The 25,206-nt window shown below is 36.7% G+C and overlaps 1 protein-coding gene across 2 annotated transcripts; it reads left to right on the top strand.

Moving 5' to 3' along the window:
* Positions 1–7,246: 7,246 nt before the first annotated feature.
* On the top strand, positions 7,247–24,962 carry LOC131031449 (probable aldo-keto reductase 1). 2 transcript variants are annotated; one of them, XM_057962566.2, is made up of 7 exons: positions 7,247–7,545; positions 7,662–7,829; positions 8,509–8,712; positions 8,966–9,138; positions 24,090–24,186; positions 24,351–24,504; positions 24,611–24,962. In XM_057962566.2, exons 1-7 carry the CDS (start codon positions 7,495–7,497, stop codon positions 24,787–24,789), a joined length of 1,026 nt encoding a protein of 341 aa, XP_057818549.1. In that variant the 5' UTR covers positions 7,247–7,494; the 3' UTR covers positions 24,790–24,962. The 2 variants fall into 2 exon arrangements, with proteins under 2 accessions (XP_057818549.1, XP_057818550.1); XM_057962567.2 differs by lacking the exon at positions 7,662–7,829 and having other exon boundaries at positions 7,269–7,545.
* The last annotated feature ends 244 nt before the right edge of the window (positions 24,963–25,206 follow it).

Below are 25,206 nucleotides of genomic sequence, written 5' to 3'. Positions count from 1 at the left end.
TATGAAATGCTATTTTAAATTATATGCCATATATTTTTTGTCATGTTGTATGCTGGAAAGAAGTTGTTTCAGGCCTAAATCTTTAAAAAAATATTATGGTTGATTCTATAATATAGATGATTTTACTTAACATATGGAAAAGTAGGTGTATGGTTGTTTTCTCTACCCATGATGTTCATCAAGAAGGAGAAATTTTGAGGTTTTACTAGATAATATCATTTTTTAGAAGTCCCATTTTTTCACGAGGGCTTCATTGGCTGGACAATATTATATCACATGCATTCATATCGAGGGGTTTAATATCTCAAAAAATAAGCACAATTATATATTGCCTATTTGGTGAAAATAGGGGTTTTTTTAATTCGGGCTATGAAAAAATGCAATACATTGTCAAAATAGGGGGGTTTTAATTTGGGTTGTGTATTGGGAGGGGATGACAAAAAAGGATTTTAGGGCAATATTTTTAAAAAATAGGGGGATTATTTATTATGCCATGAACACACACGTGCTATAACCTAGGTTCACTAAGTGAAGCCCTTGTGGTTTTTTTGGCTCTCAATTGTAGGGAGGCCCTAAAGAACAATTCGAGATCAATAATCAGCTAGATAGGATCAAGTTCTAGCTTCTAAAGCTCCACAAATATGATGCCTTTTGTTCCAAACAACTTCAATAGATGTTGAAGTTCAAAATGTGACCTTCTTGTTTCTTAGTTTCAGTATAGTTTTGGGCCAGCTACAACAAGTTAAGGTGCAAGTTCTGATATTTCAATATGATAACTATCTTTATCATATCTTTATGTAGTATTTACCTCGATTGTGAGGTGTTTTATGCTTCAGAATTGTTTATAATTGGTTAGCCTTTTTAACCAACTTTTTTGTAATAGTGTTTGTCACCTCCTTATTGAGGTGTCCCCTATTGAGCAACCTTGTACTTGTTGGTGAAATTATATGGTTATCTCTTTGTAGTGGTTTTGAGTCATAAGACTATTGAAGGTTTTCCATATTTATTTCCTAGCAATCTTTTGGTTGCTTAAATCTATGTATTTTCTTGCATTATTTCAATTTAAAAAAATACCTAAATGGGTGGCATAAAGAAAAAACTCTAATTCGACAAAAAAATAAATCCATTTGTTAACATGTCTATATACCAAGACACACACAAAACTAAATGAAAATGATTCAATAAACATTAGGTATGCAAATTGTAGGATTACAATGTTGAACACTATCACACTGAGAGGGTTGGGGGGGGTGAATTGGCATATACAAAAACTTGATCTCATTAAGTTACTTGAGCAATAACATTCATCTAAACACTTATGCATAAAAGTAAACAACTAAATCATCAAAAGCATCCACACAAGAACACCAATATTTTTACGTGGAAAACCCAAACTGGGAAAAACCACAATGAGAATCTAACTCAAAATATATATCAATTGTTTCCAATGAATATGGCTTCTGGCCAAAGAACTTACTACTTTGAACTTGTAGACTAAGGCGCACAAGCTTAGGCAAGATACAAAATAAGGACTCGCACAACTGAAGATCACTTCTTCAAGGCAAGATACAAAACAACTCTCCAAATACAATAATAATAGACTGAACTGCATACAAAATAACATCTTCAAAAAATGTGAATAATAGTTCTTAACCTTATACTCATCTATCTACTCTGCACAACTTCCGAACCACTGCTATACATCATATATGCACTATAATCATCTACCATATTATACCATATTGATACATCTCTCTCTTTCATAAACACAACTGTTCTGTCCATTATATACCAACAGTAAAATAAAAAGTGTAACCAATACATAGCATCGACCTAAAATATATCACCTAAAAGGTAAAAAAGACATGTGAGATTTCACACCAAGCCTGCGCACCTTCCAATCATCATCAAAAACTTTGCACACAACCGCTCAGACCAAAATGCATAAGCCGATACAAATTGATCTGCTAAATCCAAAATGTCTTTAACCCAGACCCAAAACAAAATAAGTGGTCAACCACACAAGAAGTACAACACCTCAAGAATAATAACATTTGAAGCATATCCAGTACAACATACATTCTGGCCCATAACATAGTTCATTAGAGCAAACAACAATGTTAATAGCATAATTTCTGAACCAAGTAGGAAACATTAAAACTTCTAGAAACGAATTAAATCAATATCCCATATCATCTGATCAACAAAACATATATTCAAATCAAGAACATCTAGAACCACACACTTCCACTGTACACGCTGACACACCATCATAATACATATCTATATCAACATCACCAACATCTGATCCACATAGGTTTGACAACAAAGACACTCATAAGTGCAACATACAAATATAAAATATAATATATTGAAAACTTTAAGTTCATTAAACATTACAACAATATATAAAAGTGAGGCTTAGAATACACATGTAATGATGCTTACGTTATGTTGGAGAGTGGGGAAATTAGAACCAAGATATAATTCTAAAAAATCAAAGTGGAGACTGTTAAGTTTTGGTGATCAAATTATATTTAGAAAATTATTTGCCAATGAATTAGTTTCACCTCTTAGAATAGTATCAACATTCAAACTATGAGTTCGATCTGCCCTATTAATGGTGATCTACCGGTAAACAGAGAAATCACGCCACAATGGAGAAATCAATCTGATTGTTGTATTTGTAATAAAGACTGAGAGATGATAGACACTTTGCAGAATAAGGAAAACAATTTGCAGAGAGTACGTAACCTGCCTGGGCCTTCAGTTCGATGAATAGCAAACACGACCTACTGTTGGTGATGGGTTAAATTCAATATGTTCGAAGTGAATATATTCTATTTTTTATTTCACTAATACGTATGTCTTCTATCTTCATCGATCTACTAATGGAGGGAGAGATCCATCCCATATATTTAACACGATGTGTATTTCAAACAACATGTCTCTCTTCAACCATCACGTCTCTCCCCCTTAGATCGGCTGTGCATCAACACGTTTAATGACTAAGTTAGTTAATGCGATTTAACATAGAACCAATTCATATATTAATCATTACATACAATCAAATCATGTCTTAATCGATTCTTTACAATGTATATTAATTATTATTTTATTATATCAATATATAATTAATTGGTAAACTAAGTTGTCTGAGTCAGATCAATAGATTATCGATCAACTCTATACTTCAACACTCCCTCTTAGCTAGGGAGGAATTCTACTCAAGATCTGAGTCACATGGTGACATTCACCATGGCTACTCCTAGAGGGTGGATCCATCATGGCTACTTCCATGAGATGGTGAACGAATAGGTATCACCTCACCCTGATAACAAACATCATGGAATATCCATAGACATCACCTCATGTGATATCCACAATTATGGCTTATCCACAGATATCACCTCACGAGATATCCACCATAGATATCTCCTCATGTAATATCCACCATTATGGCATATCCATAGATATCACCTCACGAGATATCAACCATTATTGTGAGATCGTCACCTCACAATGATATTCACTATGGCTCATCTAGAGGGTAAACACACAAGTACAAGAAAATCACCACAGACTCTCTCACGTGGTGTTGTCATGGTGTCACACACATGATATCCACCATGAACCATATTAGAGGGTGGAGATAAGGGCTTTCACCTCAAGTCTCCCTCAAAGACATCAAGAGTTTACACTTTAAACATCTTTTGAAAAGAAGAATATATTAGTATATATATATAAACAAAATATAAACAAATCAATATTGTTGAGACTCAAACTTAGCTAGGCTTTATTCTCTACCATACCAAGCTTACCTCGAAAGTACACAAACTTATATTGGAGAGAGGCTTGGTGAGAATGTTTGTCGTTTGCTCATCAATATTAATGTATCTCAACTGAATAGCATTCCTTTTCACCATGTCTCTAACATAGTGATACTTGATCTCCACATGCCATATACTGATCACTAGAGAAACCATCTTGATATGGTCCACTCCCTCTAAACCAATATGACCAAGATCCTCGGATATCACTCGAAGCACATCCTCTTAGTTGCTCCCTCTATCATGGAAGCATCCCCTACTCACATGGTCCCAATCATGGAAGATATCTTGCTTCAGGAGACTCTCATCATCTGGTATGATCCTCATATGGTTGGAAGTGCTAGATCCAAAGCCACCATGGATCTACTGTCATAAGATCGAGCCCTAGGCAGGAATATGACCATCCTGAGATTTAGAAAAAAATCTCCTTGCTCCCTCTCACTAGAAGAGCCTTCTTGTCTAAACTTGCTTTGTAACCCTAGATGCTATCATCACCAACACAAATGCCTCTATGGCTTTCACAAGTGAACTATTGCACTTCTGTAGGTAAATATTTGTTTTATAAAAATTTGGAAATGCAAAATCTCAAAATCTCCATTGAAGTCCTCTGCATATTCTTCCTGAATTTCAATCTCCTCATCATTAATATAAGTTCAAAACTCTATGACCTCTTTTAAATCAAAATATGAATCCATCTGCATCCTTTTGTGGAAGAGTCTCACCAACATCCGCAATGGAAGCTTGAGGCATAGTCCCGGTTGGACATTTCATTGCGTAGTGACCATATTTGTCACATCTAAAGCATTGGATTTCTGAAATATCCTTCCTTCTTTTGAAGTGTCCTTTCTTACCTTTCTTCTTTGAGGAGTGAGAGGCAAGAACATAAATATCTTCATTTGTAGAACTTTGACCAATGCCTTTTGTGACCAATCTCGACTCTTCTTGAATGCAGTCTATTTTTAATCGATCAAACTTAGGAAGTTTTGATCTTGCACTTATCCTTTGAATAAATAATTTTTCATGAAGAAGGGAGACCATTGAGTGCCAACATGGTTAACTCTTTACTCTCTATGGTGTGTTGAATGGCAGAGTTGATCTCTCAATTATGTAATTCTCTTGAAGTATGAGGTGATGGATTCACCTTTTGTCATTTTGACATGGTGAAGTTGTTGCTTAAGTGCAAGAGCTTAGATTGTGTTGTTTATCTCATACATCTCCTCTAATGCTTTGAACATGCCATGTGTTGTGTCTCCAACTTGGAGATAATTGGCATGATGCGATCTTTCACTGAGTCAACCAACATCTTCATTGCTTTATGGTTCTTTCTCTTCCATTGAAGCTTCTCATCCTCTTCAGTTGGTTCTAGTGTGGCTTTCTTCACAAATTCGTCTAATTCATTTTCCCCTAAGGCAAGCATAATTCTAAACTTCTAGGATACGAAGCTTGATGCTCCCTCAAGTCTGTCTTCAACTCTAATTACATTCACCATCTTGACGTTGATAGAAGTAGATGATCTTGAAGACAATAATAGAAGATAATCTTGCTTATATAAACCTTACCCGATCTTTGCTCAAGCCTTCTCTGATACCATGTTAAGTTTTGGTGATCAGATTATATTTACAAAATTATTTGCCAATGAATTAGTTTCACCTCTTAGAATAGTATCAACATTCAAACTATGAGTTCGATTTGCCCTATTAATGGTGATTTGGTGGTAAATAGAGAAATCACGCCACAATGAAGAACTCAATCTGATTGTTGTATGTGTAATGCAGATTGAGGGATGATAGAAACTTTGTAGAATAAGGAATACGATCTGCAGATAGTACGTAATCTTCTTGGGCCTTTAGTTCGATGAATAACAAACACGACCTGATGTTGGTGATGGGTTAAATTCAATATGTTCGAAGTGAATATATTCTATTTCTTATTTCGCTAATACGTATGTCTTATATCTTCATCGATCTGCTAATGCAGGGAGAGATCCATCCTATATACTTAACACGATGCCTATTTCAAATATCATGTCTCTCTTCAACCATCACATCTCTTCCCCTTGGATCGATTATGCATCAACACGTTTAATGACTAAGTTAGTTAATACGATTTAACATAGAACCGATTCATATATTAATCATTACATAGAATCGAATCATGCCTCAATCGATTCTTTTACAATGTATATTAATTATTACTTTATTATATCATTATATAATTAATTGGTAAACTAAGTTGTCTCAGTCAGATCAGTAGATTACTGATCGATGCTATACTTCAACAAAGACATGTCGACATAGCAAGATTGAACAAGAAAAAAACTAACTTTATACATGTTGTTTTGGGTTTGACAAGAGGACAAGATTGTGGGTCCCACGACATTAAAAGAGCCACAAAAGAAAAAGCACCAACATGTAAGGTGTTCAAAGTTTAATTTTGTAAAGGAAAATAGTAAATATATAGTATTAACATTTTTTACATCTACACTTTAATACAATGAACTTCAAATGTCATTTCAATCTGCATGATGTTTTTTTTTCTGCTACAATGGTGGAATGTTGACATTACTAGTGTGGAACTCCAACCATGGCAGAATTGTATGGCAATTGTCAGAGATCAAAATCATTTAATTGCAAGTCTAAATTGTATCTATATAGTAATGTGTAACTATTATATGCATAATAATGTATATTTTTGGGGGAAAATTGAATTTTATAATTACACAAACTAAAAAGAATAAAAACAAATGGTGTTTTTATAATCATTTAAAATAAATATTATATTTAGACTATAGAATTTTTGTTAATTTTTTTTTAATTCTACACAATCATTGATTAAACTAATTAAAGAATAGAATTCAATGAATGCAATAGTATAGGAACTATTGATTATTAATCATATCTATTATTATATTTAATAATTATTATAGTATTTATTATTAATAGTTATATAATAATAGGGGTCATCTCATAATGTGATGATTAACACTATGATGATCAAGTTGTGACATAATTGATGATACTACCAATGCAAGCATTATTAATTATACATAATTATATTACAAAGCTTAGTCTAACCTAATTTTGATTCTTAGTTAACATGATTGATCCACAATCTTTTGAATAAAAACAATATCATTTATAAAAAAATACAATAAATAAAATAAAAAATAATATAAAAATAAATTTACACAAAAAATCCAAATTAAAAAATTCAAAGATTCCATAAATTATATCACACTAATAAAACTTCTACAACTCTATCCAATAAAAATTTAATCGAACTATTTTAATTCTAACATTGAAAAGACACCAGCATAAGTTTCAAAACTTCTACCACGCTATCCAATAAAAATTTGGTTAAAACTATTTTAAATTCTAACATTGAAAAAAACACAGGCATAAATTTCAAATGGATGAAATGGAATTCTGAATTTTTTAGAAGGAACATTGTCGCACATTTTTGTGGAATAATTAGTCGTGGGCTCCATACAAATTTTGTCGCCACGACGGAATATCTCGAGACGGTCCCCTACGTATGCGTAGGCTCGGCCCAGAACCAGTAACAGAAAAACTGTGTTAATCTTTTTTATAAGAGCAAAGTGGGTATCGATTTCTGTGTTTATTTTAGCTCACACATTCTGAGCTAAAAGATTATTTCATCTGCAATGTCAACTCCACTCATTCCACAAATCAAGCTGGGAAGTCAAGGATTACAGGTACTGCTGTTTTTTGTGTTTTTTCTTTCATGCCTCGTCTACATTTTGGGTGACATGAAAATCGGGCGTGAATGATTTTTATATGTATTTGGAATTGGAATGGACCATTGATGTAGGTTTCTAAGTTGGGATATGGGTGCATGGGACTTTCTGGAATGTACAATAAACCTCTCCCTGAGGAAGATGGAATTTCCATGATTAAGTATGCCTTTGAGAAAGGCATCACCTTTTTTGATACAGCAGATGTATATGGCTTGACTGCCAACGAAATAATTGTTGGGAAGGTGAGCTTTATTTCAGCCATGTCAGAAAATTTAGAACAAATCATTAAGTAATGATAAGAGATTTTCTTAATCCATAAAATAAATGGAAAGCTGTTTTTGGATTAAATTGTGTATAATATTTTTGAATCAGATCCGTGATTTATCATCAGAATAAAGAGAGCCAGCAAAACGATGATTTAAAAATCTTGTAGAACAAATCATTTTTAGGACTGTTAAGGCTTTATTGTGATTGTAGATGCCTGTGTAGCTAATATTGTTGTACAGCCCATAGATTAATAGAAAGTGGGTTTTCTTCTCTACATTTGAATTGAATATCTTAAAAATTTCTTTGTTCTCACTTAGGGTGATCGCCGACTTCTAGCTGCCGATTTCACTGTGTAGTTCATGTGAATTGGTTTTTATTTTGGCAATCATAATTTTCTCTTAGAAGCTATCGACTTCGTATAGGTTGGAGGAACAATACCAGTTTGTCTTTGATTTTTTCAGTCGTTCAAAGGCTCCCATCAATTTTGATTGTATTTTACTCTTCTTTGGTAAAGGAATAAATGTACTCTCAAAAGGAAATCTACTTTACGCCTGATTTGATTTGTTATCGAAAGGGTTTTGTACTTCGTTTTTGTTTAGTTATAATTAGGGTATAAATTAAATGTATGTAATACTAAAATTTGATCATGGACAGGCGTTAAAGCAACTCCCCCGTGAAAAAATTCAGATCGCAACCAAGTTTGGGATTGTAATTACTGAGGATAGAACTATGTGTGTCAAGGGTTCTCCAGAGTATGTTCGGAAATGTTGTGAAGCAAGTCTTAAACGTCTTGATGTGGAGTACATCGATCTTTATTATCAGCATAGGATAGATACATCAATTCCAATTGAAGACACGGTAAGCACAGCCTGCCCCTATTTGCATCAACTCTTTTGAAAATACAATAGATACAAAGTACTGTACTTTTTTTTCTTTTTTGCTTCGTAAAGATCCATCTATTTTGGAGCATACTTCATAATTTGGTCCCTTAGAGATTTGAGACAAGCTATCAAGTGTATATGCATTCATAAGACTTCATTTATGGCATGCATATTCATGATGATTTTGTTTCGAACATTATGTGTAACTTTTTCTGTGGCAATGGATGTAGATTGGAGAACTCAAAAAACTTGTTGAAGAGGGGAAAATAAAATATATTGGACTATCAGAAGCCAGTGCTGACACCATTAGAAGAGCGCATGCAGTACATCCTATTACTGCAATTCAGCTTGAATGGTCTGTTTGGACTCGTGACATAGAGGAAGAGATAATCCCTGAATGCAGGTTTTTTCAAACTTGGCCAAGCATTTTTTGTTTGAGTTTATTACATGAATCATTAATTTTAAAGTCAAGAACCAATAATTTTGATGTCAAGAACATATCATTTTTGATGTCAATGTTCATATTGATACTATCTTCCATAGTTCGCAAACTTGGACTCGGAGAGTACCTGGCAAGCCAAAAAAACTCGACTCAAAGAGTACTCAGGAAAAACTTTGGAAAACTCGGCATCTTCAAAAAAAAAACTTAAATTTTTGAAAAAGACATAATTTTTTTAAAAGAAAATATAAATTTTATCTAAAATATAGCTACAAAATGTATCAAATTACCTTGGTGGGGGTTTGAGCGCAACACCCCTCATGAGGGTTTTGGGGCAGCGCCCTTTGCAGGGTCCGGGTGCAATGCACACCATTTTCACAGTCTTTTAAAAGATAAAAATGCTTATAAAGCCAACTAATCCACGTTTTTTTCCTCAATTTTGACATGTTGGAGTTAAGTGAAAAAACTCGTTGATTTTTTGGCATGTCTCAGCAAGTTTGGAAAAAACTGAAAAAAACATGGTGAGAAAACCTCACCAAAACTCGCAGAGCAAGAAACAAGGTGAGTACTCATGACTTGTTGAGTATGTAATCTATGTTATCTTATGCTGTCACTGTAGTTGCCTTTTCTTTCCCACAGAAGATATATTTGCACTGTGAGAATTATTTACCTAGGTATATGTCAGAGAGTATTCTATATGCAAAATATCTACATAATGTTCTTTACATAAAAAATCTTTCAACTGGAAGGAAGTTAAGAAGATGCCCCAGGTATCAGTTCTTTGTCTGCAATTAATTTTGCTTTATTGGTTCTTCAATCAAATGTTGATTCTTACAGTTGTCTTTTAGCAACAAGGTGAAACAAAGTTTGTGGGCTTCTTACTTAGGTATCAAATGATATCTAATTGACTGGGATATTCCAGTGTACAATTCTTCAACATTGACATGAAATTGTTTATGTGCTAATTCAATGCAATTTCCTACTGAACTAAAAAATGAATAATGCTGAAAACTGATGTGTCACAGCTATGGCCTTGCCATTTAGATCTTGTATTCTAATTGCTTGTGTGGCTATATTTCTACGCTGCTGAAAATTTCTTATTCCCTCATACTCAGGTTTAGTATTTACTAATATAGAATTAGCATGTTTGCTTTGCAAGGGATGAAAACAGAATGCGAGAAATGAACAGTTGAGCTAACAACATAAACACCCCATCATACCATAAGACTGAAACAAGATATTCTCTAAAACAAATTAATGTGAAAAATTTAAGCAACTTGAGGTTATGCCTCTGTATGTCAACTGAAATCAGCAAGATTACAAGTTCAGGGTCTCCATGGAGTAGTCAAGAACATTTTGGGACTATATCAGCACCTCTGCTATGTGTCTTCTAGCTTGCGCTGCTCTACAACTTTCCAAACTACCTCTTAACCTCCCCTACACTTAGTTGGAATGCATGCCATTTTTAGATGCAACTCTGAAACAAGATAGATGCCTACTGAAAGAGATCAGAAGGCATATTTATACATACATTGGATCAATAAATTGATGTAGAAGAGTCAAAATGGCATTTCAAGTTAACAATTGGGACGTGGAATGCCATAGCTTCCATTCTATGTTGTTGGTCTTCTTGTGGGTCTCATTTAAGTGCATTCAGCAGCCATACAATCTGCTTGATACATTCAGCAATAGATGAATCTATTGATTCATTCATTGGGGTTCAAATATGCCTGACAAATTCGTCGTCCAACAAATGTGACTCATCACTAGTGTTTCAGATTTATAGATACTGAAGTTCTTTTAAGCCATCCTTAGAGTCTACGTCAACTTCAACCTTATTTATCCACCTGCATCATTTTTGATGCCATCATCCTTTGAAGGGTGAATCTGAATATTTTATTTTATTTTGAATGTCATTTTGTTCGCACAAACCATCCAACTAAATTACCACTGAATGTAATTCTTTCAACCGATCAATTTGTGATCAACTACATCTCAATATGGAGACCTTTTTTGCCCTAAAGCTCATATGCCGAAAATATAAAGTATTGCCTTCTAAGCACTCTATGATATTTCCTTTTCCGTACCTCTCCATTGAAATTGATTTCATATCACTATTTTAGGAGTCTTATTTGAATAGAACACTCCTCTTGAAGGTATCCAATATTGAATTGCTTACATAAGTTTAAATGTTTATACTTAATCGGAGCCCTTTCTAAGGTGTGGCATGCCATACCTCTCTTTTGAAGTAATGAATGCCAATGCTCAAATTACTGCTCCATAGTCCTTTTAGTCAACTGATGTCCATACTCTTCTTTACACATGGATTTGTTCACGCACTTCTTTGATGTCTTCATGTTTGTGGTAGCCTCATACTTGGATTCTTTAACAAATGTCTTATTATGCTACATGAGAATACTTGTGGCTGCAAATTCAATCCCCTTACCTTGCTTCTTGGATTGGTTGATTTGTTCCTTTTGCTTGCCCAATTGGAATTCTTCTCTTGCTTCTGACGTCCTAAGTGGATGGATTGCAATTTAAAGTTTTCAACATTTGGGAAACTACTCTTGATGTGTGCTCCTCATAGCTTGTCCTTTCCCACTACATCAAATGGAACTAGGAGCAAAGAACTCAAAACACCTAAAATTTTAACAAATTGATAATTTGAGTACCTTGAATATGAATGTAATTGGCTAAAGTATATAGTTGTAGTCGACTAAATAAATATTGTTATGTTTTGTAATTGAGGAGATTAGTTCTCGACTATATATGGGTTGGTAGTTGGCAGTTATCAGCAGTTGGTAGTCTTAACCAACCCGGCACACTATTTATATGTAGTTGTTTGTAGTTGGGATATCTCTCTCTCCGATGTCATTGTACTGATTGCATATCTTGCACATGTATTACTCGAAATGAAAGTTATATCTTCCAAATATGCATAGTGAGTTTTATTGTTATGTTTCTATGTTTTGTTAATGCACATTTCCATTTACTTATGTAATTGGTAGAGCTAGGCAGTAAATATTTGGCATCGTTGCTGATAAGAACCGAAAAATATAATTCACACACAGGTAGTATGGCGATGTAATGGGTCGACTCGTGGAAGAACTAGAGGCAACTGAAACCGAAGAAGAGAAATACATGACAAAAGATGAACTGACACAAGACTTGGTGTACTTGTGGGAAGCATTAGTTAGCATGTATGTTTGAAGGGAGGCTCTCCAACGAGAGGTTCTCAAGAGTGCCATCTAGGATAACCTAACAGTGAATGATGAAGTTGACCATCTTCTTCAAAGATTGTCGAGGTTGCTAGCATGTAACTTCATTGCCCTTTGAGACCTTCGGGAGGAGAGGAACCAAGAGCAATGTAGGCAATAGATAGTGCAATGGTATGAAGAACAAAACCGGAGGGAGGAAGAAGAATGTGATACTACCAAAAGACGTACCCCCAAAAATCAATTCTGATGCAGTCGAACAAAGATAGAAGATGTACACCAAGTAGCTAGGAAGTCAAGAAGGATTGGTAAGAAGATCCCTTCAACTGAGAGAACAAAGTGAGTGACGAAGATGGTTGAGAAGAATTGTAGAAGCGAAAAATGAAGGACTATTGCAAGAAAGTCCAAGTTTGACGAGAAGCAAAATTTGCAACGTTAGTCAAAGTCATAGTCGAGAGGAAATGAAGAATTTCACCAATGGTGAGAAAACAACAAGCAAATGGGTAGAACTAGCAAGATACCTACCACTCTTGAACGAAACATATGAAGACCTTGTCGACCAAATAGGCAACTTGTTCGTATAGTCAATATTAGACAAAGAGGACGAAGAAGAAAACCCTAAGACCAAGTTCGTGGAGAGTAACCAATCGACATAGTCGGTATGGAATGAAGAGGACGAAGGAGGAAACCTTGAGAATGAGGTTGCCAAGATACTTGAGAATAATTCACACCACATAGAGAAACTATCCATATTAGAAGAACCAAGAATAGGGGGTAGTGAAGCAAAGACCCCGAGGAGAAGAGAGTCCAAGAACGAAGAAGGAGGTAACTAGGGTGCAAGGGACGTTGAGGGTGGATGTGTAGAGGACTCGTATGTGGCCTTGAGTGCAAGTGAAGCACCAGAACGTTGAGAGCAAAACAATCCAACCAAGTCCAATGCACATGGTACATATCAATCGAGAAAGATGATGATTCCCCAAGTGAGTCCAAATGTCGACAAGCAAAAAATATTTAAGTTTACGAGAAGTGGATTAGAGGATTTGGTACGACACTCTATGAAAGATCCCTGATGGATCCTCTTGCTGATCTGCTGTAGTTTTTAAATTAATAAACTATATTTTCCTGTGTTTCCTTTGATGGTTTTAGAGAATAGGCAGAAGTTGCAGAAGGTTTGTTTATTTTTGTGTTTTTGATAGTTTTTCAGCAAGTAATAATTGAAGAACAAGTACATGAAAAGAGTACTGGAAATAAATGTTCATACACAGCCAAATCAGAATCGTACCAAGCAGATTTCTGATTTATTTAAATCAAACAATTGTCCAGATAGTGATTCCAAACAATTCCAGGAAGATTACAATAAGCAATGAGTCCAACCTGAATGAAGAGTGAATACTGAAATCAAGAAGGAAGCTGCGACAAACATCCAAAGCTCTTACATAGCTCCACGTGGGAAGAGAAATGGTTGCAAAGTACAACTGTACGACTGTTAGGTGATGCCAAGATGGAAACCCCAATCTCCACGCTGAACCCTAACTTTGTTCACTGAATCCTCTAGAAAAGATGTCGTACCAACTCTAAGGCACTGAAAACTACATGCAAGAACCAAATAACCACTGTGCTGGGGGCTACGTCCCAGACAGGCAAGACCCTGGGGTTTTCGTCCCAGATGCTGAATCACTCTCTAGAGCAAATTCTCCAAATCAAAGATGAAATGTGTAAAAGATACTTGATAATTAGGTTACCATCTCCTTATAACTCCTTCCCTCTAGCTCGAACCCTAAAAGTTAATGAAAAGTGCGCTTAGGCTTATAAAGTCTTATTTCTCATTTTTAGTCGCCAAGTATAGAGAAAACGCCACTTTTTTAATATAAAAGAATTCTGTTCATCAAAAGGGTCCCTGACAAATGGGAAACATTTAGAAAAGTTCAAGACCTTTCCAACGAGCTATAACACATGGGCATATGCATCCAGATGAAGCCAAAAACCCCTTATTACTCCAAAATGGCTATAAACATAGCCTTATTTAATTAATTAAACGCTAACTTAGGAAATATTTAAATATATTAAAAATATAACCCAAATAGCTGCAGAAGGCTCAAATGACTCCAAAAGTTTGAAACGGAACTTGTCACCTGTCTGTGACTGATGTCGGAAATCATGGATCAACTGGCAGTCTCATCCCTAAAATCTAGGGATGCTCCTAGAAACTAGGAAACACACCCAAATCTCCTGAAACTAAAACCAAGGAATGGTCTCATGGAACCCCAACCCTGGATGCTGTCACAACCTCCTAAAAAGTAGGAACTGCCTCCTAAAATGTAGGAACTGCCTCCTAAAATCAAGGAACTGCTCCAAACTGGTCTACTATTGCCAGAAACACCAAATCCAAACACTGAATATCTTGACTAAGTCTCTATCCACCATTGCCAACCTACAAGACTCCATAATAGGCTAACTCACATGTCTCTGCTAGACAGAGCTAAAGAGGGGACATGACAGTCCTCCCCTCTCGGAGATGCTTGCCCACAAGCAACTGAAACACCAATCCTCCACCATCCCAAATAAGACGTAAACAAATCATTGCATGTAACTGCTGCTCATCTCTGATATAACAACATGCAATACCCCAGTCTGGAATGGCTCCTCAAAATGCTGAAGCACCTGTGCTGTCAAATCAACACTGTCTGGGTCCCAGAGCGAAGCATAGCTCCCGCTGAATACCTCAAGTGAGCAATGGAAAACTATATCATCTCCATAGATCAAATATCCATAAATTCCAAGATCACTAGTGTGTCGGTGATCACCAACAAGCATAACATCTGTCATAATATCTAATGAATGCCAATCCATGGAAGACCCTCTGTGATCTGACCCCATCTGACACAAGTGACACACAACTGCCACACATTGCTGTTGATGTGCCGAAAGATCTAATGCCAACTCACTAGACAATATATAATACTGACTAAAATCATCACTGTCCAGGCTGGCATCTAAAAATATGTAATCACCAACCAGCAATGAAACAATCACCCTGTCTAGAGAATCAGGTGAAACTGCCACATCAACTGGCTCAAAGTACTCACTAGGAGTAACATTACATAACTCATCCACCTTAGCTATCTGATGACAATCAACCTGTGGATCAATTGTCGCCCTACTCTGCTCGATAAACTGAGATGGATAGTGGGTAAACTCCAGCTCCATCCTCATGAAATTCCGAACATATTGTCCAAGTGTCAACAACCACTGTACACCCACGACTACATCTATACATCTAAAGTGAAGCAACCCATGTAGGATCCACGAAAGAAAGGTATTACACATGTCTATACCATGATCCCACACAAACCACCTGTAGGACATAAACTGCTCCTGCTGCTCTCCTCTGATATAAGTGCCATATAATCTTAATATCTGGAGCAACATACTATAATCCCTATAAGATGTTGTATCAAATGAATCAACACCTGGATCCCAAATAAAACTAAATACACATCCATCTGTCATGAAGAGACAATGATAGTAAGAGGCATCCTCGATACCGTGTCTCTCTACAGCCACTGTGAAACTCTCACACCTGTGATAACCATCCACAACAACACACCTGCTAATCCATGCATCATCCTTCCCCCATGATCCTGGATGAAGTCTCTGTGTCAAGGAGATGAAAAACTCTGACGGTCGCTGCTCATCATAATGGTTGATTGTTTGCTGATCCCGCAAATAATTCATCCCAAATTGCTGGATCGGGTGCCTGCAATCAATAACTCTATCCTCTAAAGATGGGAGAGCACTATCGCAACACGGATAGTATAAGTCCCGAACCAACTCACATTTGCGAGCCATCCAATCATCTACAATCGGACTAAAAGAGAAATGAAGTGCACTCCTCGCGAGGTAATCTAAATGGACTCTCGTAGGCTCACTCAATGGCTTTGTTTCATAATGTTGTCCATCAAACTCATCATCACTCCCACTGCTCTCAAACCATGAATCCGAAGACAACTCATATGTCTGAGATCCAAAATCCATAATACACCTCAACTGAGCACTGTGGCTCTGGGGTGAAACATATTGGTTTCCCTCGTCAGCTGTAAGAGGTGTAAAAGAAGATTTGCTTTCCAGAGAAGGAAACAAGTCAACAGGAGTATCATACTCCCAACCAGCTTACAAACTGCTAGTCGCTCGTGAAAACAATGATGGAGTAATATCGTGAGTCAAATCACAACTCTTTGGTGAATCTCGTAGTGTCACAGTAGAACACTGCACTGTATCTGTCGCTAATGATGTCTGTGCCACTCTCAATCTATCAGAAAGCTCCTCCAATCTGGAGTTCGCTTCTTGAAGGGACAACTGGGTATCCTCCCATGCAACAACAGTCGCCTCAAGCTCCTGAAAGAGGATATCAACTTCCTCCTCTTCCCTCAACAAAGCACCATAACTAATAAAATCTCTCTGAAAGAGATAATCTCGGTCAGCCACTAATTGTAAATACTCATGCTTCAATATCCCAATGGCTCCATAAAGAGCATGAAACTCTGGTAAGGAAAAATCATTGCTGCCCTGCTCATCAATCATGAGGGTGCTCCAACTATGTGTAGCCAACAACTGGCGAGCGACATCGAAATGCTCAATAACTGTGTCTATACGCCTGTCATCAACCTTGAGTTGTCCAATCAGGTGATGAGGAGTCCGAGAATGTTGGCTCTCCTGTAACTGTACAAACTCAAAATCTACATTGTGGAAAGAAGTTGTATCTGTATCCTGTACCTCTCTGTAGTCAACATCGTGTATGCACTCGGCCATGGATACAACCTCATCCAAAGTACTGCTGCTTAGTGCCTCTGAGAACACCACATCCGTCAATGATGATACTGCTGAAAATGCACTGTCATCACTCTCTTCTGCATCCCATGTGTCCGCACAACCCACTGGCTCACGATCCTGGGGTCCAGTGCTATTAAGAGAACATACTGGGCTGGATTCTAAGGTCTGATCTATAAAATCAGAATCATGATGATATGAGTTCTCAACATTCCAAGCATCATTGGTACCCGAATTTTGAATACCTTCATGTGACAGCCCATTGGCACCATCTTGTACAAGTGTAGACATTGATACCTCAAGCTGATGCAAAGGTACCTCACTGCTGTCATAAAAATCAGAATTGCTAACCTCTAAATCAGTTGCCTCTTGGGAAATCCCCTACACGGAAGGTGAGGACAATTCATTATCCAAAGCTGTCCTAATGTCTCCTTGAGTTGAATCCACATGTCTAACAAAACCATCACATAAATTCTTGTCCCACTCATCGGAACTTGAGGGCACCAAAACATTCTTATGTAGAGGTATATTACCCCTAAATGAAAGTTCTCTGTCCATTCTCGATTCTTGCACCCTTGATTCTTCTTTCCTTCTTTGCCACTGATCTGAACTTGTAGCTACCAAGTTATCTTCGTCTGCTCCGGGTACACCCATAAATTGTGTGAAGGAAAGGAGCTCACGTATCATCTTAGGAAGAGAACAATACTGATGATAGCTGCTCATAACTGTATCATTAAATATCTTGGCATGAGGCATCCTACTTTTACGTGCTGGAGAAGATGAAACTTTTGAGTGCCCAATTTTAGTTCTAGCCATGGTATTTACCTGTAACTAAACTAATATCCCAACGGATCCCGAAGGTCGAAATAAAAGTTTGTTCTCAAGAATTTTGGGACTTTGGCCAGCGTATTGTCTTACCAGCTGTCAACTGTAAGCATAAATGTGTAGGCTGACAACTACCTAGTTGCTGATATGAATTATCAAAACCTTTTATCTAGTATCCAGATGCTGAAATGAATTATCAAAACTTTTTATCCAGTACCCAGATGTGACAATTTCTCATAAACCCTACAGGCTGGCAGGATGCAAGCTCTGATACCACTGAAAGATCCCTGATGGATCCCCTTGCTGATCTGCTGTAGTTTTTAAATTAATAAACTATATTTTCCTGTGTTTCCTTTGATGGTTTTAGAGAATAGACAGAAGTTGCAAAAGGTTTGTTTATTTTTGTGTTTTTGATAGTTTTTCAGCAAGTAATAATTGAAGAACAAGTACATGAAAAGAGTACTGGAAATAAATGTTCATACACAGCCAAATCAGAATCGTACCAAGCAGATTTCTGATTTATTTAAATCAAATAATTGTTCAGATAGTGATTCCAAACAATTCCAGGAAGATTACAATAAGCAACGAGTCCAACCTGAATGAAGAGTGAATACTGAAATCAAGAAGGAAGTTGCGACAAACATCCAAAGCTCTTACATAGCTCCACGTTGGAAGAGAAATGGCTGCAAAGTACAGCCGTACGGCTGTTAGGTGATGCCAAGATGGAAACCCCAATCTCCACGCTGAACCCTAACTCTGTTCACTGAATCTTCCAGAAAAGATGTCATACCAACTCTAAGGCACTGAAAACTGAATGCAAGAACCAAATAACCACTGTGCTGGGGGTTACGTCCCAGGCAAGACCCTGGGGTTTTCGTCCTAGATGCTGAATCGCTCTCCAGAGCAAATTCTCCAAATCAAAGATGAAATGTGTAAAAGATACTTGATAATTAGGTTACCATCTCCTTATAACTCCTTCCCTCTAGCTCGAACCCTAAAAGTGTATGAAAAGTGTGCTTAGGCTTATAAAGTCTTATTTCTCATTTTTAGTCGCCAAGTATAGAGAAAACGCCACTTTTTTAATATAAAAGAATTCTGTTCATCAAAAGGGTCCCTGACAAATGGGAAACACTTAGAAAAGTTCAAGACCTTTCCAATGATCTATAACACATGGGCATATGCATCCAGATGAAGCCAAAAACCCCTTATTACTCCAAAATGGCTATAAACATAGCCTTATTTAATTAATTAAATGCTAACTTAGGAAATATTTAAATATATTAAAAATATAACCCAAATAGCTGCAGAAGGCTCAAATGACTCCAAAAGTCTGAAATGGAACCTGTCACCTGTCTGTGACTGATGTCGGAAATCATGGATCAACTGGCAGTCTCATCCCTAAAATCTAGGGATGCTCCTAGAAACTAGGAAACACACCCAAATCTCTTGAAACTGAAACCAAGGAATGGTCTCATGGAACCCCAACCCGGACGCTGTCACAACCTCCTAAAAAGTAGGAACTGCCTCCTAAAATCAAGGAACTGCTCCAAACTGGTCTCCTATTGCCAGAAACACCAAATCCAAACACTGAATATCCTGACTGAGTCTCTATCCACCATTGCCTACCTACAAGACTCCATAATAGGCTAACTCACATGTCTCTGCTAGACAGAGCTAAAGAGGGGACATGACACTCTAAGATGTACAAAATTATCTAGGTTGTCAGTTGGATAAAGATTATTGGTTGAGGGCATTTCCCACAACACTACAAGGAATAGCCATTGATTGATTCTCAGAGTTAGAGGACGAATCCACATAATCTTGGGAAGTGTTGAAGAAGGTGTTCAAGGCGGAGATTAAACTCCTAAGAGATGATGATGAAATTGTTGCTGAAATCTATATCACCAAACAAGGGAAGCATGAGAACATGTGAGCTTACAATCGTAGGATTAAGGAGTTGCTAGTTAAGTTGGAGAATCAGCTAGCCAACGGAATTGAAGAAGAGATGGTTAATCGAGGGTTTGATTCCCTCTCTATGCAAGAAAATGAAGGTGCTACCTCCCTCATTGTATGCCGATTCTTATAATCAGCAATGGACATTGAGAGTGAATCAAAAACATCCTCTTCGGGAAAACAAAAGATGGATGATGATGAGAGTACGGAGGATAGCAGTGACGAAGAATAAAAGATTTACCAAGCCCTACAGCAAGACATGATGCATCTTATGAAGGAACTAAAGGCCGAGAAAGAGAGATCTAAGGAAAGCAAGGAATTGTGGTGCACCGATTGTAAAGTAGAAGGTCACATAAAAGAAAATTATCCAAAGAAGTTGTTCTACAACATCTATTAGGTTTTGGGAAATTCAGTCAAAGAATGCTTGTACAATCTAAAGACAAGAAGCACATAAGTGCTCTTTACTAAAGGGGAACAATCAACCCCATTGACCGCACCTCCAAAACCACCAAACAATTCTAATGCATTGCCTAGCGGATACCACAACAGGTGAGGAAACAATAATCAATACAACAATAACAACAACGGTCCAAGGGGTAGAATACAGTATGATGCCAAGGGGAGACCAACGATCCAGTGTCGAAAGTGCAACAAATGGGGTCACTTTGCCCTAGAATGCCAAAGCGGTCAAAACAATTCAGGAATGCTATGCAAGTGGTGTGGATTGGGTAATCACGAAGACACTAACTGTTTGAAATAGAAAGGAGTAAATATGTGGGACATGGAGGATCTAAATGAGGAAGTTCTGGCAATCACCAGATTATAGTCAAAGAAGGCAGTGTACCCAAATCCCTATATGGAGAAGGAAAGACTTCGAGAAGCCAAAGTTGATGTGAAACGGGTGATGGCGAATGAGAGACAAACCTCCAACAAAGCTGCAAGTACTTCACTACAGTCAGAGTTTGAGAAAAACATAGTACAACAAATGTTGCAGATAACAATTCCAGTAAAGGTAACAAACCTTCTACAAACTATGCCACAACTGAAAGTAGCAATCGCCAACATAGTCAATGACAACACAGTCGGCGAGAACCAATGCAAACCACAAGAAGACTTGATAGTTGAACCACCACCAGGAGGCAACCAAGCCCTTGGCTCCATGCTGTTGAGGATTAGGAGAAAGCTGTCCATTGTCAAGATGGAAATAATGGGGAAGAATTTGACGAACACCATCGTCGATGGAGGCTCGGGAGCTAATGTCCTGCTAGAAGGCACTTGAAAATGTCTCAGAAAACCAACCCTTTGGCCATTGACATTACACTTGGTAGGTGTCGACCAACACACTATCAAACCAGTGGGAACGTTGATAACATGAAAGGTGATGATTGGAATGCAGCAGTTCCTCTTGGACTTTGTAGTCATTCCATTGCAGAAAAGGCATATGACACATTGCTCAGGAGAGGATGGTTTATTACTGCCCAAAAATCTGAAAAAGCTAGCACACCAAAAAATCTGCAAATCAACTTTTTAATTATTATTTAATATCATTCAAAGTTCAAATAAATTTTTATACTTTTCATTATTATTTAATATTATTCAAAGTTCAAATAAATTTTTATTCTTTGAAGTTATAAAAAATATCTTATAAGAGTTCTATCCAAATTTGTATTCATTTGAGAATTTTATTGGAAAAACAAAATAAAAGAAATCAGACTACCTTGAAAAATTAAATTTTGGGTATTGATGAATTTTTTTGAGAAGGGATATTTCAATGAAACAAAGATCATGTTCAAACATTAACAAGAGCACAATTGTAGCATTAATTTGTATGAAACACACACATACACCCATTTTCAACACAAAACATATAGTTGGAGAAACCAACAAATAGGGAGAAAGCTCCACGAAGAGTGAGCAACATTCCTCATGCCACTAAATCACAGCCATTCCAAGTGTTCTGTTTGCTTCTTGGGCTGTTATAGAGCTCTAGTAAACACATTCAATCCCACACTATATGGACTACAATCAGCTTAATATTGACATATGGACTCAACCATCTACTCCAATGCATGATGGACTTCAAAATCACCATAAACTGAGTCTTAACTCCATACAAGGTTGATTACAGATGTTTGCAATGCCAATACAGCAGCCAAGAGCTCACACGTTCACTGTACAACTCCAAAATACACCTACAACTACTCTCACCATCTGCAACACAGTAGCAAGAATGAAAGTATGGCCTAAATCCACCTTACAATGAGAGCTACTCGTACTTCAATATTGGAGAAGCATTATATGACCTTCCATGAGTCTCCCATGCATGGCAAATGGCAAACCAACTGACGAATTGCTATAATTAAGTTTAATTTTCCATTTCACACAGAGAACAATAAACGGGATCCTTTGTAATATTGACTAATTGTTATATGTAATTGTATTTTGTCAAGAAGCAAATTGTATGAAATCTCTAGAAATACATGATCCTCAGGATTTTGAAGTTATACAATAAGAAGCTCCAACACCTCCCACGAGTCTATTATTTTATGGATAACTTTTGAAGAGGTGGTCCCTAAATATATTTCATGCTTTTCTAAGGTGCTTTTTGGGATTTCAATGTTGGAGCTTTAGGTACATTTTTTTTTTCTATTTATGTATGTGTGAAGAAGAGAATTGTTAGTGGTCCTCAGATTCTGAGAAGTGACCTTTACAAAAACATAAATGCTACTCCATTTCAAGGAATTTGATTGGAAAATACAGACATGAGAAAGATATGCTCAGATAGTGGAATAACTGTATAAGTTACAATATGGGCAGTTTGTATGTCCTCAACAATGTGGCTGACATATGGAGTTCAGCATGCATGTTTCCATGATAGGTTGTCTGTTGGGATCTAGCAATCTGTTTGACAGCATATAAGTAGTTGTTGTTTTCGGTAGAAACTGTCACTTCAGGATACATTATTCATTGTTTTAATATGTTTCACATAATCAGGGTTCAAGGCATGTGTAGACATCTAAATGGTCAAAATTATGGTTCTTGAATAAACATTACTGGGCGTGTGTAAATTTTGAGTGACAATATAAATGATTAATGTGAGAAAAAAGTGTGTCTGCAAACCTAATTAAAAATTTATCCGTCTCGCCAATCAATGAGATGGGGCACAACCTTTCACATTGAAAGTTTGCAAAGAAGATTGTTTACTTTTCTTATCTAGTTCTACAAAATGTTGGATTTAGCTCTGCAGGTTTTTTGTTGAATATGTTTTCTGACTTGGCAAGATAGAGATTTGGAAAGAGGAAAAACTGTTTAATCTGGACACTTGGCTTGCTCAAGTTAGTATGAAGCCTTCCACTCAGAAAAAAACTAATGAAAAATGTGAGGGTAGAGTTTTTAGATAACGTGGGAATGGGACTAGGTCTATGCATTGCTAAAAGTTTGATCACTACCTCCAAGAATCCCAGTGGATAGTACAAGGTGCCCATGCATTGAATTTGATTGCTACCTCCCAAAATCCCTATGGATACCCGAAAGTGCCCACAGATTAAGTTTATTTGCTACCTCCGATGGCTACTACAAGTTGCCCAAGAGCCAGTGGGAATGGAGCCTGGGCTGATGTTGTAAAACTTATCATTCCTCATTACTTGCCCCAAACCTTTTGAGTATGTTTTGTAGGATCATGGCATAATCCATATGTGAATATTAAAATGGTCAAAGTGATGGTCCCACGTGTAAAACAAGATTGCTTAAGCTGGGTATTACAATATTTACATTTGGTGTAAAACACAAAAGTCCTAATATTACAAATGATTACAGTTAGAAACATGTCCAATAACCCAGTTGGAAATTTTTTCATGCCAATCAATTAGATGGAACACAAATGTTCACAGTGAAAGCCCTTAAAACAGCTTGCTTATGTTATAGCAAGGCGTTTTTGGATTTAGCTCTGCATATTTCTTGCTTAGATGTTTTTCTAGATGAAGTTTGGAGTAGAGTGCAATCTTTAGATAGATGAAAATGGTAAGGTGAAATTTTTAATATTTTGGTGTACCATGGTCCATAACTGAGAAAAAAACTGTACTTGTCTATCGTCAGGAAATTAGGAATTGGTATAGTACCATATGGTCCTCTTGGTTCTGGATTCTTCGCTGGAAAAGCAATCGTGGAGAAATTATCAACAGATAGCTTACTGGTATGTTCCAAGTTACATTCACCAAGTGACTCTCCATATGGTCTGTGTTCTGATTGAACTTGTAAAAGATTAATGCAGAATGTGAAAAAAATTCCTTTACAAATTTTTCTTTCTACTCCATTAAAAATTTCTTTCAGCATCACATCTGTTTTTTATTGAGCCAGGTTAATCATCCACGATTTAAAGGTGAAAATTTTGAGAGGAACAAAGTTTTCTACAACCGCCTTGCAGATTTAGCCAATAGGCATGGGTGTACACCTGGTCAACTTGCTCTTGCATGGGTTCTGCATCAAGGGGATGATGTTGTTCCCATTCCTGGTGAGTATTTTTGCCATATTCTGTTTCCTCAATGAATACGTTTCTAATTGTAATAATATCTTTGCTAGTATATCGTCTGAAGCGCTTCTATTTGAATTTTCGGCAGGAACTACTAAGACCAAGAACCTAGATGAGAATATTGGATCCTTGAACGTAAAACTCTCTCGAGCAGATCTGCAAGAAATTGCCGATTCATTGCCACCTGATGAAATTGCAGGTTCCCGAAGTCCTGATATTGTCCGGAATTTGACATGGAGATCTTCAGATACCCCACAGAAATCCTAGAGTGGATAATTCCTTCAGCACAACGACTACACTAGCATATAATTGATAAAAAAATCTTTGTTCAAATATATACTTGGTTGGGGTTATGCTAGTTTTAGAAAGGTTTGGTTAACTATATACTTATTTCCTGTACATCTTAATTTGGAAAAGAAATTGGAAAAATATTCAAGACTTTTATGGGTCAAAACAGAAAATCTGGAAAAAGTACGATCTGAGATTTTCACAAATTTATATATACACAATTCTGTGATGTCATTCTTATAACTCCCAAAATCCTAATCATTGACAAACCATGAAGACTTACAAACTGGTCTTGACGTAATCTACTATTTCAAGGTTATATTACAAATTTCCTTTTCTAACCGCAATCTCACAAATCTCTCCAAGCCCAAGATACAAGACCCTAATGTGCTTTCC

Source organism: Cryptomeria japonica, chromosome 10 (assembly GCF_030272615.1).
Source record: "Cryptomeria japonica chromosome 10, Sugi_1.0, whole genome shotgun sequence".
NCBI classification, from domain to species: Eukaryota; Viridiplantae; Streptophyta; class Pinopsida; order Cupressales; family Cupressaceae; genus Cryptomeria; species Cryptomeria japonica.
This window is presented reverse-complemented; position numbering and strand designations above follow the sequence as displayed.